This window comes from Symphalangus syndactylus, chromosome 11 (genome assembly GCF_028878055.3).
Source record: "Symphalangus syndactylus isolate Jambi chromosome 11, NHGRI_mSymSyn1-v2.1_pri, whole genome shotgun sequence".
In the NCBI taxonomy this organism is placed as follows: Eukaryota; Metazoa; Chordata; class Mammalia; order Primates; family Hylobatidae; genus Symphalangus; species Symphalangus syndactylus.
In genome coordinates, this window is record NC_072433.2 from 118445461 (window position 1) to 118465345 (window position 19885).

The 19885-nt window shown below is 37.4% G+C and overlaps 1 protein-coding gene across 8 annotated transcripts in view; it reads right to left on the reverse strand.

Moving 5' to 3' along the window:
- RAPGEF6 (Rap guanine nucleotide exchange factor 6) overlaps window positions 1-19885 on the reverse strand; it is a 218444-nt gene that overhangs the window by 43094 nt on the left and 155465 nt on the right. For 7 of the 8 annotated variants that reach the window (XM_055299339.2, XM_055299340.2, XM_055299343.2 and 4 more), the window contains 2 exons: window positions 11011-11251; window positions 4027-4184 (listed from right to left, as the gene is read on the reverse strand). In XM_055299339.2, coding sequence (XP_055155314.1) covers window positions 4027-4184; window positions 11011-11251 — 399 coding nt within the window. Of the gene's footprint in view, window positions 1-1239; window positions 1255-4026; window positions 4185-11010; window positions 11252-19885 lie in introns of all 8 variants that reach the window. The other variant, XM_055299342.2, reaches the window with a different exon arrangement.

Consider the following 19885-nt stretch of genomic DNA (forward strand, 5'->3'; position numbering starts at 1 on the left):
CATTAAAATTAAAAAATGAATACCTGAAGGATATAAGTACTGACCCTGAGATTACACTAAAAATGGGAGAACTTTTAGGTATTTAAGATGATCTTTACAAAAAAGATTGACTTTTCACTCTGCTTTAAATTGTTAATTGCTGAATAAATATTTATGAAGTGCCTCTTATGTGTCAACAGGGTTCCAGGTGATGAAGCTACAGTGGTAAGTGAGACAGATAAAGCCTCCACTCTAAGGGAATTTACTTACATTCAAGTGAGTAAACATGAGCTCAAGGAAAGACAGACATCAAGTAAGGAAGACAATTCATATAGTGAAAAGCGCCACACGAAAAAACAAAGGGTAGTGGTATATTAAGGATTGAAATAATTGTTCTGTAAAGAGCCAGATAGTAAACATTTTAAGTTTTGCAAGTCAAATGGCAAAACACATATTTTTTAGGCACTTATATAACGAGAAAACAAATTCCCACAAAATAGTTTTTCAAAACTCAAAATATAATAATGCATACGTAAAACAGGTAAAGATACATGAACACAAAGATTAGGCCATACTGTAAATGTCTACTAATGAGGACTGGTTAAAAAAATTCTGTTAGCTGTTTAAAAATTCGTGGTAGAACACCACACCTTGAAACAGAAAAGTATTCAAAGGTATATTGCTAAAGTGAAACAGTTAAATGGAAGAAAAGTAAAACATCTCATTTGGGGTGTAAGCAACAGCAGACACATTTTATGTGCAATGAAATTTCTGGAAGGATATACAAGTAAATTAATAACTAAATTCTGAGGAGTGGAGACTCATATTCTATCTTATTCTGGCAGTTTAATTTTTTTAAAACTATGATTGTGTTCCTTTATAATTAAAAACTAATAACCAAATTTTCAATGAAGAAAAAATTAAGTTTACTATATGAAATAAATCAAATAAGGGTTTGTGCTATTAAGTGAAAAGAAGTAAGCTGTAAGTTCTACATGCAGATCTAGAAAAAAATTCCTTTTCAAATTCCTTTTAGCCACACTCCTAATTTTTTTAGGACTCATTTTGTATTGAGTCAGAAATCCCAAAGAACATTTCAGAAGTTACAGAATAGCATGTATACTGCTTCTATCCAAACATAAAAACATACCTATATTCAAAAAAATGACTAAAAAGATAATAAACAAAAATAATAAACAAAATAACAAAATAATACAAACAAACAAGGGCATAGAATACCATAGTCTTTAAGATACTTACAATAAAAACCAACAGCTGTATGCAGCAAAAATAAAGCAAAATCAAAGTAGGCAATCAAAAACAAACTTACAGTTCTGTAGCTTTGCCCCCACTTTCATTTTGATCTAGTAATAACTTTGAAAATGCAGGATAAATATAGGTAAGCTCAAGACCAATAAAAATTAATCAAACCTGGCTGTTACACATGTCCTATAATATACACGTGATGTACATGACTCATTTAAATTTTTGTGTTGTATAAATTACATAAGAAGCTGAATTTGGAATTAACTGGGAATTGATGTTTTTTTCAATCCAAATATAAATAATACCCATCACTAGATAAAAAGCCTTTCACAAAATTACACATTTGGGGGTTTAAAAAATATAAGTTAAATACCTATCATATAAGTGTTCACATTACTGGTACGAGCACATGTTGCAGATTGAGACATATCAGATGTTCTCTGAACAGACTTTAAAAGGCATCTTTTATCTTTAGTCCTTTTAACATGTTCTCAAGGAGAGAATTATGTAATCAACCTGAAATCAAGTTGAGTAACACATCTTCTCTTTATAGGTCTGAATTTCAGCTCCATGGGGACTTAGATTCTAAAACTTAATAATTTCAACCTCTTCTCTTTGTTCCCCCAGCTAAATCTCCAACTTACTTCTCTCTCGCCTCTTCCTACAACCCTAACCCTTATTCCCTCAGCCCCACATCCTACATATACCTATGGCAAACATACAGCTATATAAATTATTAAAACTACAAATCATAAGATCCCTAATACTTGTCTTATGAAAGCATATATTTAATTTGTGCTTTGGAAGTGTGAAAACACTTTATTTTTGAATGTTCTACGTAGTGTGAAAAGCACTGCTGTAGAACACACACACAGAGACAAAAAAATAAATTCCCATCCTGCCACATAGCAAACAATAGGAGAGACTGACTCTGCGGCAGAAGGAGGTGGGTTTCCCAGATGAGGTAACACTTGAGTTCAGCACTGACAAATAAAAAAGTTCACTGGACATGCAAGGAGAGGGCCATGGGTGGCAAACATGGGCAAAGAAAGGGCATCCTGAAAGTTCATACCATACTCAGGAAGGAGGGTTGAAGTAATAGTGGGGAGAGAATGACAGAACAGGAGGCTAGAAAGGGGGTTCAGGTCAGCAACACTTCTTCTTCACCCTGGTGGTGACATTTCTTTTATGTACCAAGAACTGAATCCAGTTTGCAGTTTTCTTACCTCTGTGATACCTTAGTGCTTGCTTTACCCTTTCCAGTAAATAGTTTAATTAACTTTATACTTTGGTAACAATCTTCACATTAACTTCGGATCAAATAACTGGAGTGTCTTCTGTCTCATGAATGACACTTCACTAATATAAAAATCACTACAAATGTCTTAGGAAAGTAATGACTCATTAAATCTTTGTTCTAAAAAGAACACTGGTAGCCATGTAGAGAGTGTGATGTGTCAGAACAGGTTACTGGGTTTAATAATCGCTCTAGTGGTTAAGTGGTAACTGAAATATAAAGGAAGAAACCATGTGCAGAATGACCTTCACTAAACTGTTATTAGGTTATGTCCTGAGGTTTTTAAGTTGCTATAATAAAACATGAACTTTACTACTGTACTTATATTTCCTTCTAATACCGAGATGGAATTGAGTTTCCTCCCTTTCTACACTAGCTGCTAGGAACTTTAGAGTCAAAATTGAAGCTGAATCAGAACCATGCTTATCTTTGTAAAAGCATTTTTTCTCCCACCTTTCCTTGGACCCAATTATATGTTTCAGTGCTTAACTGTATATGCCTTTTATTGAAAACCATCTCAAATCCTTTAAGTGATGGATATATAATTATTCAAAGTCAAAAGTTTTCTTCTTTGTAACAAAACTTTGTATTATATAATTGTGACAATTTTTGCCTCAAGACATGAACAGATGCAAAAAAATAATAATAATAACCTGACATCCCACAATGAAAGTCCAAACAACAATGAAAATTATGCTATAATGCTCTGATAACAATACATGACAAATACAACAACTTTAGCTTCAGGTGTTTGAGGAAAAATCTGCTTTTAGAAAATTACGAACACTTTTCCGTGTATCACAGAAAAAGGTAAGTGAGGCCACTTAGATTAAAATAATCTCCCTTACTCTTTTCCACACCCTGAGTAAGATATATCTTGCCTGAGAAGTGTCTCTGTTTTCATTCTACTGCTTAAATTAGGATTACTAAAAGATACCTAATTCTGTGGTTAGAGGTAGTCTCTTTTTTCTTTTCTTTTTTTTTTTTTGAGACGGAGTGTCGCTCTGTCACCCAGGCTGGAGTGCAGTGGTGCGATCTTGGCTCACTGCAAGCTCTTCCTCCCGGGTTCATGCCATTCTCCTGCCTCAGCCTCCCAAGTAGCTGGCACTTCAGGCACCCACCACCACGCCTGGCTAATTTTTCGTATTTTAGTAGAGATGGTGTTTCACCATGTTAGCCAGGATGGTCTCAATCTCCTGACCTCGTGATCCGCCCGCCTCGGCCTCCCAAAGTGCTGGGATTACAGGCGTGAGCCACTGCACCCGGCCAGAGGTATTCTCTTTTTTATGTACTTCTGTTTCACTTTAGAGGAAGTACCATTCAAATTAACAGAACAAATCAATCTCCCTTTAGTTTTTTGCATCAAGTCATAATCTAGAGTCAAAAGGGCTGCAAGTAACTCTAGTATTTGCTGCACAAGGCTTAACCATCTATTTGTTCATTTGGTACCAATATGGCAATATAAAATCACATATGAAAATTACCTGAAGGATTGGAGAAATCCAACATACTGGTAGTAGGCTGCAGGAGATCAGGGCTGCTGGATGAGAGTGTTCCAGGGATGGGCATTATAGCCAGACTATGCCTACAGTGCCTTGTTCCCACAATGCTGTCATCTTGTGATTGGCTTAGGCCTCCATCACTTCAAAAGAATGTCATATATCACTTTAAAGTATTTGAGAGTACTTAAGTAGTAAACATTTCTGTTCCTTGTGCACTAAGGCATAAAAGAACCAATTCAAAGAGGTGATTTAAACAACTGAAATACTACAGCAACTTTTAAAAGACAATTGTAATGATGAAAATGGCACTAAAATTTTTAACAATTACATTAAAATAAAATCTTACTTATACAACTAAGTAATTCTACTACATCCTAATTAAATTGTCTTATTTAGTGTCTACCAGTTTGGGTGAAGAAACTGAGTCTGAGTATTTAGGGAACCCTTCAAATTTACCAGTTTTAGTGGACACTAATATATGTATCCAAAAATGCACAGCCACACCATAGCAAGGTGTTCTCTTTCTCCACAAAATCTTGGTGATCCTCTAGGAAACAGATGGAGTCTACATTCAAACCAAAAGCTATGGCAGGTAGTAGATAATAATGGGGCCAAGGTCAAGTGACAAAGTAAGAGTGGTCTTTAAACACTGGACCAGAAAAAAAATAGAATTATGAAAATTACAGTCTCTAAAGTTCATTCTAAGAGTACATTATTTCTTATTTAATCTCTCAAGTCTAATTATTTAAGCAAACAAAATATTCTTCCTTTAAAATATTTTAGAAATGTGACATAGGCAACTTCTAAATCCACCTGAGAAAAAATAAAAACAAAGAAACAAACACTGTCACTTAGGTTTTAGATACCCCCAAATTTTAGCTTACTTTTAAGCAAAACAGTCCTACAAAAAAAAGTAAGATAGCAGTGAAAAAAATTTCCATCAACATCAATAACCAAAAGCTACTTCTAAGGGTTGTACTTACGTTAAAACCAATGCTCTGTTATTATTAATTCTTGTCTATATTTTATCAAATGCAGCATTCTGCCTAGTACTTGCTATGCATACAAACAGAAGTATCACAGAATACTTACCTATTATCATGAAAAAGATTAAGGTATAGTATTATAAATGAATAATATGGAATACATTTAAATTATGTTAGATGTAAAATATAGGATTTTATGTAGATTAGAAAACTATGCAAGATGGAAAGTTGGACTATTAAATAAACCGCTAAAGGACTGTTAATAGTCAGACATGAAAGAGAGGGCCAGGATATGACAGAGCTGAAGAGTCAGAGAAAAGCAGAGACATGGAAGAAAGCAAAGATTAGTGTTTCAAGGGCAAGCTTTGATGTCAGGCAGATCTGAGCTACTAGCTGCTTGACTTCAGGCAAATTTCATTCTCTTTGTAAACTTTGGTTTTCTCATCTGTAAATGTGAGCAATACTATCTCCCCCAGGAATACTGAAAAAATTAGGTAATATAGGCGAATGTTGTGGTGTGAAGGAAAACAGGACTTTAATTCTTAAGAATGGACTTACTTTTACAAAAATTAAAATGAGAATAGGGCTGGGCACGTTGGCTCACCCCTGCAATCCCAGCACTTTCGGTGGCGGAGGCGGGTGAATCACCTGAGTCAGGAGTTTACGACCAGCCTGGCCAACATGGCGAAACCCCGTCTCTACTAAAAATACTAAAATTAGACAGGAGTGGGGTGGCGCGTGCCTGTAATCCTAGCTACTCGGGAGGCTGAGGCAGGAGAATCACTTGAACCCGGGAGGCAGAGGTTGCAGACAGCTGAGATCACGCCATACCACTCCAGCCTGGGTGACAGAGCAAGACTCCGTATCAAAAAAATAAATAAATAAAAATAAAATAAAATGAGAATAGTACAAACCCAGAAGGGAGAATTATTTATTTTACTCAATTTATATTAAAAAGTAGAGGCAGGTCCGAGTAAAGGTACCATAGAAACAGGAAGTGCTTTCCTGGGGAGAGAAGGCAGTTTAATTTGACAGATAAGGCAAAGGAGATCTCTCATCTGATTAATAATTTGCATTTACTCTAAATTGACTCCTTATAATTTGGTTTGTATTCCTAAAGATTAGAGTTAAATGTTCTAAGGTTAGGTAAGAGAACATAAGAGGAAAAAGGGCTTCCAAAGGTATTTAAATTATACAGAAAATAATTTAAAAAAAAAAAAAAAAAAAACAGTCTTTCTTTAATTGACTTCTGAATTTCAACACATCAACTTTTGGACACAGAGGGTGCAATAACAATCCAAGGAAGCAAACCACTGAAGAGGCTGTCCAGTCCTACTAATAATGAAGTAGAAGCAACTTTAACAATGTTAAAAACTTACAATTTTCTATTAAAGGGAATTAACTGCACCAGTTGCAGCAAGCTGAATCACTATACAAATTAAGACGTACAGAAAATATGAAAAGTCTTTATATCTCTTACTGATGCTATTTAACATCGCTTCTGCTTTTGAATGCTCAACAGAGACAACACTGTACAGCTATAAATATGTAAAGCTGGTTACAAATTCGTAGTAATTAAAGTGTGAGGTGCATAAATGAAAACTATACTGCTATGTACAATCCATGCTATGCCATGAATGAAACGGTATTTAGTTGGCAAAACATCCATGCTTATTTGAAAGCTGAGTTGATAAAGCCCATTTGGCAAGTAATTGTATCATTCTTACCAAAACAGTCTCCTGAAAAGGTGATGCAGTAACAGAAACAAAATCATTTTAAAAAATTCCTCAATACTTCCCCAACACTAAATTTACTTAGGATAAAAGTACTTGGTTTCATATTATGAAACTAAAAAGGCTACATAAATATCACCAATATGTAAATAAAAAAGAATCCCAATATTTAAAAAGCAAACAAAAAATATGTTGACAAGAAATGGGGAGGAAAAATACAATTCCTGTTAAGCAAGCAAGGGAGTTTATTTCTGGGATTGTTACAATGAGTAACACAGAGATGTTACTTAGGCAACTGTGATTTTAAAAACAAAATAAAAGCTGCGTGATTTTTAAAATAGAAGAACAGATTTCCTGAAATGTGAAGAATTCTTAGGTCAATAAAAACCATATTTCTGTCTTAACTTACAGATGTAATTCAAACTAGTAACATTTTTCACTTTAATTTTTAGGTACATTCTTTTAAAATTATATCACGGTTTGTTTGGGATTTTGGAATTAACTATTCTTATCTCAAGTATTTGTTCTTTCCTTACATTCTTTATTTTCTGTGACAACTCATCCTCTACTCTTACAGAACTAAGTGCTGCTAAAGGCAGAGAACAAGTCTCTCTTCTTCGTTCCTCTTCCAAAGAGGTCTGGCACACAGGAGATGCTCAGAAATTGTGAAACTGAACTCATTAAACATTTTTTTCAATTAAAAAATAACAAATGTTCAAGAAGAAAACTTGTAAAATACAGAAAGAAAGCAGAGAAGGAAGGGAAAAATTACCTATGAAACCATGCCTTCCAAAAACCACAATCAACATTTTGATATTTTTCCTTCTAGTCATTTCTCTGATGTATAGTAGAATTTATTTAACCAATCCTCGTAGTTGGACATTTAGGGTGTTCCAATTTTGTTTTAGTATAGATAAAACAACTTAGAGCATCTATATATAAATCTTCATCTAATTACTATTAGAAACAGAACTACTGAATCAAAGAATTTTGTCATTTTAAAATATTTATTGGCCAGTGTGGCGGCTCAAACCTGTAATCGCAGCACTCTGGGAGGCTGAGGTAGGTGGATCAGGAGTTCCAGGTCAAGAGTTCCAGACCAGCCTCGCCAACATGGTGAAGCCCTATCGCTACTAAAAATAAAATTAATTAATTAATTTTTTTTTTTTTGAGTTGAAATTTCACTCTGTCGCCCAGGCTGCAGTGCAGTGGCACGACCTTCGATCGCCACAACCTCCATCTCCCTGGGTTCAAGTCATTCTCCTGCCTCAGCCTCCCGAGTAGCTGGGATTACAGGCATGTGCCACCACGCCCAGCTAATTTTTGTAGTTCTCTTGCCTCAGCCTCCCAAGCAGCTGGGATTACAAGTGTACGCCACCACGTCCAGCTAGTTTTTTGATTTTTGGTGGAGCTGGACTTTCACAATGTTCGTCAAGCTGGTCTCAACCTCCTGGCCTCAAGTGATCCGCCCACCTCAGCCTCCCAAAGTGCTGGGATAACAGGCGTGAGGCACCGTGCCCAGCCAGAATTTTGCCACTTTTAAAGCTTTTAATAGAAAAGCACACCAGTCTAAACTTTTATATTAGCACACCAGTCTAAACTTTTATATTAGCACACCAGTCTAAACTTTTACAAACTTATTACATGATCAATTCTGTCCCTGACCATTCTTTTTGTCAATCTGTGAGGAAACAAATGGTATCCAGTATTAAACTGTATATCCTGGATCAATATCAATACAGATCATCTGAGTCATGTTTTCTGCCTATTTTTCCATTGAAGTTTCAGTGATTTTTTTTCCTATTTGATTTCTGAGAGTGCTTTATATTTAAAGAGTAGTATACTTTTGTGTAGCAGAAGGAATTGCCTGAATTCACTTCAGATGACTCTCAAGAAATATAAGATAAATTCTCAAAAATGCAAAAAGGCCAGTCTGATAGGTAAGACAGCTCTCCCAACAAAACAGGCTCCAGAAACCTTTGACTTCCAAGATAACCTATTTTTTCTGTATTTATGTGGCTGAAATAATTAGCATTTTACACCTTGGAAACATGTTTGGAAGGGACAGACAGGTTAATATAAACTTCTGCAGCGCAGCATTTTATTCATATTTATATTCATAACCAAGCGTTTTCTTGTTGGCACAAAGCAAGAGACCCAATAATCCCTTCTGAGTTTAAGCAAAACTATTTTTACTAGATAGTCCTCTTTTTTAGGTACCCATATAAAGTTATAATGCTTGAAAATACTCAACTGACTGTTCCTGGCGACCTCAGTTCTACACCTCTTGCTGTAACCAAAGACAGAATTCAGTACAGTAACTAATTCCCACACCCCTCACCAAAGGATAATGTTGAGATGAGATACTGATTTAGCTGCCTAAAACTTGAGTACAGCTGGTTAGAATGTGATACTAACAAGTTGAAGAGAGTTATAATTACAGTGTTGTCTGTCTTTAGACGATACATGTCACAACTGTGTCACTGGTAAAAATGAGACGCAGTTAATGGGAGACAGATCTATTCCAGACAAAACCCATTAAGGTTTCTGGAAGTGGAACTCAGGGCATTACCCCCTGAGGAATTCTCCTCATGCGTTCTTTTCTGCCTTCTAGATCCTCGGTTTTGTCCCTTTTCCACAGTGACTTCCAGTCATCCCCAACTGTCCCTGACCTCTTCAGTGTGCGCTGGCCCCTCTAACATTCTCCTTACTCAATCCCCATTTGTGAGACCATGCCTTTTCTTATAATGTTTGCTACAGTACACTTGACATTAAAAAATTTTGGTATTTTAAAGTAATGATTTTTATAAGCCACTCACCTCGAGGACAGAATGAGTAATGAACTTTTAGAAAAAGCTCAGGGTATTTTAATCCTCTGAGTTCCAAATTAAATGAGGAGAAAATGTGTTCCCCTGACTGGAAATAAGAACTCTGGAAGACGAGCATTTCTGATGGGAAAATCTTCGAGATTTTTAATTATTGAAAAAATATTTAAAAATAGCTATCATTAAAGATAAGAGTTGACACAATTCCAAGTTGCCCCCCAATTGTTCTCTCTGCTATCACTGCTATATTGTGCTGTATCCACAACCCCAAATCACTAACACAGCCATCAGAGAGGTCTTCCTAAAAGAACAAATCTTATCAAATCACATGTCTTCTTATGGCTCCCTGTCATGACATAATGAAGTCTATTATCTTTAGCATAATATTCAAGGTCCCTCATAACCTACTTCTCTTGCTCCAGCTCTAGTTATATACACAGAAACACAATCTATTCAAACCTAACAAGTTTGTTCCTGCCTCCACTTATTAACCTGTAACGTGAGAACTTTGCAATTTGCTTAGATTATCAACTCTTGGAGGATAAGAACCTTGATCTATTTATCTTCCAGTCTCTGGCTTAGTATATAATAAATGTGTACAGAATAAGGGTTCCTGATGTGAATTTCTCAGAGGTAAGGACTATCTCTTTTTGTTTCTATAACTATAATCTGGCACAATTACCAGGAACTTTCAGGAGGCAAATAAATATTTTCTTTTAATGTATTTTTTGAACTTGCTTTATTTCATTCACTGATTATTCACTGTCTTAACTTATTCAATAAATATAAACTGAGTGCCTACTATGTGCTAAGTATTGTACTGCTCTTGATGAGAACTTTTGTAATTGCTTCAGGAAGTTGCTAATGTAATATATACTAGAGTTATCGCCAATCATGACACTTTAGTGGACTAATTCTGTCGGTATTTTACAGACCTTAATTTACATTTAAAATCTTCAAGTATTACTACGTTTTGGTGATATCCCATTTTGGAAATAGAAATAGGTCTGATTAAAAAGTTCAGCTTTAGAATTCAAGAAGGAATAAATGGTGCTACAAAGGAAAAATGATTAAAAAAAAAGAACAAAAACTGGTGAATGAGTCCCAAGATTTAAGGTGTACAATTTGTAGAGATCAGGAGACTAAAACTGGACCAAAAATATTTAAAAATAGATTTCATAAAATAAAATGGACAGTCTTTCCCAAAATTCAAAATAATGCTATTCTATAATCTGAAAGTGGTAACTTCATGAAAGTGACAGGGAGAAGTTCAAATGTATTCTTATTTGAGTACTGTTTGAAGACTTTATGATACATTAGTTATATAATAAAGCAAAACTTACCGAAGTCTCTCCCCACCCCAAATAAAAACTTTACAGTGAAGATGAAAATTCCTGCATGGCTAAGATTGGCATTACCTACCTAAATAGCTTTGGAGGCAAGATACTAAATCGTGTTTTATCCAAAATCTTCCTGATTTTGTTTCTTCCACCTGAAACAGTATTTGCTTTAACTTTCTTACTTCCTTTCTCCTGTGATGTCTGTTCAATATCTCCTGGCACATGCTGGATAGAATGGCGATTACTTTTTTTTTCAGCAATTTTGGGAATATGAGGAACACCAGATTTCTCTTGTTCAGTCCTAAAAAGTAACTCTTTGAACACTGTGGAAATAAAACAAATGTGTCATTTCATTTCTTCTCTTCAGAAAATTTTTATACTAACAACAAATTTTAAGGATAAACACAGTGACTTTCCATTATTTGAACTTTCTCAGTCTCATTCAACTAAACACTGTCAAGTATTTACCCATCCTTTAGCAGCTATATCTTCTTCTTTCTTTAGTTTTTATACCTGATTATACTTCTGATGTTGCCCAACACTAATAAAAGTCAGTGGGGGGAGAGGGAAAGGAAGTGGGCAGGCTGCAGGCAAGTCTGAAAAAAACAGAGGTTCCTATTTAGGTGATAAGTAATATAACTGCTAATCAACTAATTTTATAGAAACAGACATTTATGTTCTATTGTATGTTATTTCTCATAATACAGCTGACCCTTGAACAACATCAATTTGAACTATGTGGGTCCATTTATACTTGAATTTTTTTCAACCAAACGTGGATTGAAAATACAGTATTCTTGGGATGCAAAAACCTGCGTATGGCTCTGAAGAACCAACTATGGGTCTTGAATATGCACAAATTTGGGTGTACATGGGGTGGGGGTCCTGTAACCAACCCTATGCTTATACCAAGGGATAACTACATATGTCACTTGAGATGAGACCTGACTACTGCAGTCAGGTTCAGATTGTAAAATTTAGATGAGAAAAGCTTTGCCGGACTTTTATTTTTACTGTTACCAAAAACAGTAATTTTGGTTATTGACTGATTGATTGATTTTGAGACAGAGTCTTGCTCTGTCGCACAGGCTGGAGTGCAGTGGCGCAATCTCAACTCACTGCAACCTCCACCTCCCGGGTCCAAGCGATTCTCCTGCCTCAGCTTCCAGAGTAGCTAGGATTACAGGCATGTATCACCACACCCGGCTAATTTTTGTATCTTTAGGAGAGATAGGGTTTCCCCATGTTGGCCAGGCTGGTCTCGAACTTGTGACCTCAGGTGATTTGCCCACCTCGGCCTCCCAAAGAGCTGGGATTACAGACATGAGCCACCATGCCCGGCCTAATTTTGGTAATTTAAATTCGGTAATATGTAACGATTCCTCACGGTCACACTTATGAGGCTATGTCATTCAGTAAAGCTGCTAAAAAAATATCCACTTCAGTGGTCTGAAGTAAAAACAAGTAAACAACCAATCATATCTTAGATACTGCTTTTTTTTTTTTTTTTTTAAATTTTGAGACAAGAGTTTCGCTCTTGTTGTCCAGGCTGGAGTGCAATGGTGCAATCTCGGCTCACCACAACCTTTGCCTCCTGGGTTCAAGCGCTTCTCCTGCCTCCCGAGTAGCTGGGATTACAGACATGCACCACCACACCCAGCTAATTTTGTATTTTTAGTAGAGATGGGGTTTCTCCATGTTGGTCAGGCTGGTCTCGAACTCCCGACTTCAGGTGATCCACCCGCCTCAGCCTCCCAAAGTGCTGGGATTACAGGCGTGAGCCACCATGCCTGGCCCTTTTTTTCCCCTTTTTTTTTTTTTGAGAAAGGGTCTCACTCTGTTGCCCAGGCTGGAGTTCAGTGGTGTGATCAGGGCTCACTGCACCCTCGACCTCCTTGGGCTCAGGTGATCCTTCCACCTCAGCCTCTGGAGCAGCTGGGATTACAGGAGTGTGCCACCATGCCAGGTTAATTTTTGTATTTTTTTGTAGACATGGGGTTTCGACATGTTGCCCAGGATGACCTCAAACTTCTAGGCTCAAGAGATCTGCCCGTCGCAGCCTTCCAAAGTGCTGGGATTACAGGCATTAAGCCACCGTGCCAGGCCTCAGATATCTTTCTGTCAAGTCTAACTAAGTCTGGTGAATTACTTCATCCTTAATGAGGGTGCAGGTACATTTGGGAAATTACCTGCTTAGCAATCTATTTGCCTACACCAAATTTTTGCCTTGTGAGGATGGCTACGTCTCCTTGGGATAAGGCAAAGATAAATCTGTATAAGGTTAAATATCTAGAAACGAGTCATGGTGCCTGAAGAAGTCTGAATTACAGAGAAATAGTGGTTGTGTATTCTTAGAATAGACTTAAATGGCTTCAGCTGCATGAGCTGTGGAAGCAAACACTCAGCTTGTCATTACATACAGCTTTGAGCAGTATATGCTGCACCTTTTTTTATTTTTTAAGCTGTAAACTGTGTAAATATGCCCACTGAAAAATCCAATCACAGAGAATTTTTTTGGAAAACAACAGAAAAGGAAAGTAAGAGTTTCCCACAAAATCAAAGAACTTACAAGTAAGACAGAAATGGATAAAGCCTTAAGAATGGATTAAAGCATTTACAACTTGGTATTCACTTATAAAATCTGGACTGATTTGAGGGTTTCAACAGAAGGATGATACCACATTACCAAAGCACAGCGCAAGTTTATGAAAAGCACATTTTTCTGCTTTCAAAATGATGGAGACTTTTTAGAAGTTACCTTCCATAAAGTCTGCATGATTAAAATAAAGAAAAATATTTTACAAATTTCACTTTATTTTAAGCCATACGGTAATAAAACACACACGTGTGTGTGTGTGTGTGTGTGTATGTATATATGTACATTTATGTATGTATTTTTTGGAAACAGGGTCAGGTCTCATTCTGTCACCCAGGCTGGAGACCACAGCTCACTGCAGCCTTGACTTTATGGGCTCATGTGATCTTCCCACTTTTGCCTCCTGGGTAGCTGGACTACAGGCATGTGCTACTGCACCCAACTCATTTTTTCTATTTTTGTAGAGATGAGTTCTCACTATGTTTCCTAGGCTAGTCTTGAACTCCTGGGCTCAAACGATCCTTCTGCCTCGCCCTCCCAAAGTGATGGGATTACAGGGGTAAGCCACCACGACTGGCCAATACTTTTTAAATCTAAAATTCAGACATTCATTCAAAAAATGTTAACCTATAAATATACGTCAGGAACTTCACTTGATGTTTGTATATTACTCCTGTTTTGGAACTTACAGTCAGTCTAAGACGCATAAAACATAACCAAAGGAACTACTTAAAACAGTAGGAAAGGGCAATCTTCCTTAAGCAAGTCATCTTCTAAAAGGAAATCAGAAAGATGAGAAGATTTTAACTAGGCAAAGGATGAGTAATCTTAGGTAGAGAAAATCTCAAGTTCAAAGTCCCTGTGGTAGAAGGAAAGTTCAAGAAAATTAAAATGACTAGAGAAAAAGGTAGAGATGAGGCCAAATAATGCTATGCTAAAGTATTCAAATTTTCTGTTAGAGCAACAGGAAAACTTTGAAGGGGCAGATTTCCTTTGTAGTGTGTATATAAGGTAACTGAATTATTTTTAAAAATTGTTAAATTAGGCTGGGTGTGGTGGCTCATGCCTGTAATCGTAGCACTTTGGGAGGCTGAGGAGGGTGGATCACCTGAGGTCAGGAGTTCGGGACCAGCTTGGCCAAAATGTTGAAACTCCATCTCTATTAAAAATACAAAAATGAGCCGGGCATGGTGGCGCATGCCTGTAATCCCAGTTACTCCAGCGGCTGAGACAGGAGAATCACTTGAACCTGGGAGGCGGAGGTTGCAGTGAGCCGAGATTGAGGCACTGCACTCCAACCTGGGCAACAGAGCGAGACTCGGTCTCAAAAAAAAAAAAAAAAAATTGTTAAATTTCTCCACTGGACCTGAGTATGTAATTATAAGTAAAAATCTGTGGAGCTTGTAGTTTGTTTTAAAGAAGAGAAATGATTGTGTTAAATTAAAAAAACAGGAACAAAAATAAAGGGATAGTGAGTACACATAACTACAATGCTATTAAACAGCAATATCAGACACTGTACATGAATCAAAAGTGCCAAAGAATCTATAAAAGCTTAATAAAACTGACTACATAAAAATTAAAAATGTCTCTTCCTACATATGTGTATATGCGTTCACAAACACACGAAACAAATGTCAAAACACAAACCACTTGGGGAAAATACTTTCAACTTTTCAGTTGAAAGATACTATTTTGATTTATAAAGTGCTGAAACAAGTCAATAAAAGATGAGTAACAATATAAAAAGGGGCAGATGAACTCAAAAGACTTTACAGAGGCTGGGTGCAGTGGCTCACGCCTGTAATCCCAGCACTTTGGGAGGCCGAGGCAGGTGGATCACGAGGTCAGGAGATTGAGACTATCCTGGCTAACACAGTGAAACCCCGTCTCTACTAAAGAATACAAAAAATTAGCATGGTGGCGAGCACCTGTAGTCCCAGCTACTTGTGAGGCTGAGGCAGGAGAATGGCATGAACCCAGGAGGCGGAGCTTGCAGTGAATGGAGATCATGCCACTGCACTCCAGCCTGGGCGACAGAGTGAGATTCCATCTCAAAAAAAAAAAAAAAAGACTTTATAGAAAAGAAATGCCAAAACACACAAAAAAGGTGCTCAACCTTGTTATTAAATAATGTATATCAAAATTTAAAAGACTGATTATACCCACTGCAGAAATTTTTTTTTTTTTTTTGAGACAGAGTCTTGCTCTGTTGCCAGGCTGGAGTGCAGTGGTGCGATCTTGGCTCACTGCAACCTCTGCCCCCCAGGTTCAAGCGATTCTCCTGCCTCAGCCTCCCGAGAAGCTGGGACTACAGGCGCATGCCACCACGCCCAGCTAATTTTTGTATTTTTAGTAGAGACAGAGTTAGCTAGGATGGTCTCGATCTCTTGACCTCGTGATCTGCCTGCCTGGGCCTCCCAAAGTGCTGGGATTACAGGTGTGAGCCACCATGCCCGGCCAAGACATTCTTATACACTGATGAAGCATAGATCGTGACAAACTTTCAGAAAGTAAAACCCTGCAGTGTCTGTGAAAAGTAATTCCACTTTGAGAAATGTATCATATAGATGGATCTATATGAACATAAAAGTACAAATAATTTTTATATCTCTGTTAATAGCAAAAACTATAAACAATCTAAAATACCTATCAATATGACATTAACTCAACAGATTATGGTAATAATAGAATTCTATGTAATAATAAAAATTATATAACAAGTAGGTCTGTATGAACTGATGTGAAAAAGCACAGAATATTGTACACAGTATGGTTCCCTTGTATATCTATTTTTAGTATTTTAGTTTTCAAAATGTAGGCACTTACTACTTTTATTAAAACTTAAAAAGACAAGTTATCTGAGAAACGGGATTTTTGGATTTAGAGACAAGAGTCTTGCTCGTTGCCCAGCCTGGAGTGCAGGGGCACAATCACAGCTCATTATAGTCTTGAACTCCTGGGCTCAAGTGATCATCTGCCTCAGCCTCCCAAGTAGCTGGGACTACAGGTGCACGCTACCATGCCCAGCTAAATTTTGGTGTTTTGTAGAGACCGGGTCTCACTATGTTGCCTAGGCTGGTCTTAGAACTCCTAGCCTCAAGTGATCCTCCCGCCTCAGCCTCCTAAAGTGCTAGGCTTACAGGCATGAGCCACCATGCTTGGCTAGAAGTGGGATTTTTAAAGATGTTAGAAAGCTGTGGAAGCCGAGAGGAATAAATTAAAATTCCAGGATAGGAAGAGAGTAAACTGAGACTGCCAGCTGTTTTCTTCTCTGGGTGCATTTGCTAAATCTAACCATGAGGTGTGGGTCAGGTAGAGGGACTCTTTGAGGAGAAAGAGAACTTTAGATGGCTGTGAGCACTTGCATGAAAACTAGAATTCAATGAAGCCTAAAAGCAGTGTCACTTTTCTCCACAGGACAACTGCTACTAGTAGGAGTTCCCTTTTCTCATTCCTCAAGCCAGGCTTCTCCTGGATCTCTGTCTGTACCACAATACTCACATCCAGGTTTTAGGTTGCCTTGAGTCCAACCTAGGGCATACTAGAATTAAAATAATAGTGAATTCACTGCTGGTGGTGGTACTTTGAATTATGGTATTCTTCTGCGAATTGCCTGTTGCTATTTGCTTTTCAGAGTTCTCAACTAAGTGGGTCATGATTCTGTCTAAGTTCAGTGGGAGATGAAGGGTGGTGTGTGTTTACTCCATCTTATCTGGAAATGGAACACTTAATTTGATTTTTATCTTCATGGACATAAAAGATAGCAAACTTAAAATCTGTGTCTGATAATCTGGAGCAACTGTGCTTCTGTTTCTGTTGGTTCTGGCTCATACTGACTTTTAAGAGTGTCTCATAATCTTTGCTTGACTCTGTTTTTAAAAAATTATTTTTAGAAATAACAAGTTGCTGTTAGTATCCTCTAAAGAAGGTATTTATTTTCTTTTGTCAGGCACCTGTAATCTAAGTCCAGGGCCAAAACTTATAAGTTTTTCTTGGTCACCTAGATGGTCAGTTAGGTACAGCACACATCCACTTCAGAGAGAGGTTTTCAAAGTCTCAATCCTAACAAAGGTTGTAATGCTACAATTTTATCCTTTGGTGGCAGTAAACTACAAACCTGTTAAGTTTATCAAGGAGCTCTTCTCAGTTATATTCTATGGATGGGAAATGGCCCTGGAAAAAAAGACATCACTTTGGGATACGGTCCCAGGAGTGGGAAAAGGCTTTGACACATCCAGAGTTTTTCACTATCTTTTTGGATTGTTATGTTTGTTTATAGTTTTTCATATTTAGTCTAGCTCTTTTAAGTTGTCTTCAGTCAATACTGGAAGTACAAAGTTGACACAAGTTTTAATACATTTTCCTCAGCTCATAGTGAGGCCTTTGAAATATAAGAGTCATATCCTTCTTTTACTCTAGGATATTCTCTGCTATTATTTCCTAAATATCTTCTTCCTTACATTTTCTTTTAGGTATCCTGGAATAGAGCTTAATTTTACTTTGTCTTTTTGTTCCATAGTATGGGAGATTTTTCTCAACTATATTATCTATTCTTTCAAACGAATGTTTTTGTCTGTAAGAGTTCTTTCTCAATGATTGTTGTTTATTAATATCCTGCTCCTGTTTCAAGGGATAAATTTTTTTTTCTTTTTTTTTTTTTTTTTTTTTTTTTTTGAGACGGAGTCTCGCTCTGTCCCCCAGGCTGGAGTGCAGTGGTGCAATCTCGGCTCACTGCAAGCTCTGCCTCTCAAGGGATAAATTTTTAAATTGCTCTGTGCAGTGTTCTAGAAATGTTTTTCTTCTCTTCTTTAAATATTTTCTCCAGAATCTATAAGATCACTCATTAGGTCTCTACCACACCCTCTCAATGATCCTTATTCTCCTTATACTTGGTGATCCCTGATCGTCAGTTTTAAGTAATATAAAAGGACTGAGAATGGTTTGCTCTGGTGTTGTGTCCAGAATTGGTTCCTTCCGGTGGGTTCTTGGTCTCACTGAGTTCAAGAATGAAGACATAGACCTTCACGGTGAGTGTTACAGCTCTTAAAGATGGTGTGTCTGGAGTTTGTTCCTTCCGGTGGGTTCATGGTCCTGCTGACTTCAAGAATGAAGCCGTGGACCTTCGTGGCGAGTGTTACAGCTCTTAAAGGTGGTGCAGACCCAAAAAGTGAGCAGCAGCAAGATTTATTGTGAAGAGCGAAAGAACAAAGCTTCCACAGGGTGGAAGGGGACCCTTGCAGGTTGCCACTGCTGGCTGGGGTGGCCAGCTTTTTACTCCCTTATTTGGCCCTGCCCACATACTGCTGATTGGTCCATTTTACAGAGTGCTTGATTGGTCCACTTTACAGAGTGCTGATTGGTCCATTTTACAGAGTGCTGATTGGTGCATTTACAATTCTTTAGCTAGACACAGAGCGCTGATTGGTGCATTTTTACAGAGTGCTGATTGTGCATTTACAATCCTTTAGCTAGACAGAGAGTGCTGATTGGTGCATTTACAGTCCTTTAGCTAGACCCAGAGGGCTGATTGGTGTGTTTTTGAGTGCTGATTGGTACATTTACAATCCTTTAGCTAGACACAGAGCGCTGACTGGTACGTTTTTAAAGAGTGCTGATTGGTGCGTTTACAATCTCTAGCTAGACAGAAAAGTTCTCCAAGTCCTCACTTGACCCAGGAAGTCCAGCTGGCTTCACCTCTCAGTATCACTGAACCAATGTCTTCTGGTCACAGCTTTCCTTTTTGTAGGTGTCCTCAGTGTGAGTTTGATATAGGGTGACCTAACTGCTCAACTCTATTTCATGGTAATGTCAGAGTTATTAGGGCTTTATTATGGGCATCACCACATCTAGAGTAAAATACTTCATTTCTCCAAAATTTTATGAATATTCCTTTGTAATTTAATAGATAAATTAAAATTCCAGAATAGAAAGAGAGTAAACTGAGATTGCCAGCTGTTTTCTTCTCTGGGTGCATTTGCTAAATCTAAACATGAGGTATTTCGCTTTCTCTTAGCTTTCCACCTAGGGTAAGGAAGAAAGAGGTGACTGCTATGTTCCCCCTTTGTGGCACCATGTAACTTCTACCCTCTGCCATATCCAACCTAGGGTTCTGTTAGCCAACTGTTTTCCCACTACTCAAAGGGTTCTGAGGGTATGGCTTCTGTCTTTTGCATCCTTCAGATCTACTTTTCTGTGTCCCAGAGTTCAGGGGGGTTCACACTATCTCTGTATTTTTATTCAGAATATTTAATACCAGTTAGTAATCTTTATGTGACGGGTACAAAAGGTTTAAAGGTATTAGATACTTAGAAGAAACCTAGGAAATCGTGCTAGAGAAATTGAAGCTTGGAAAGACAAA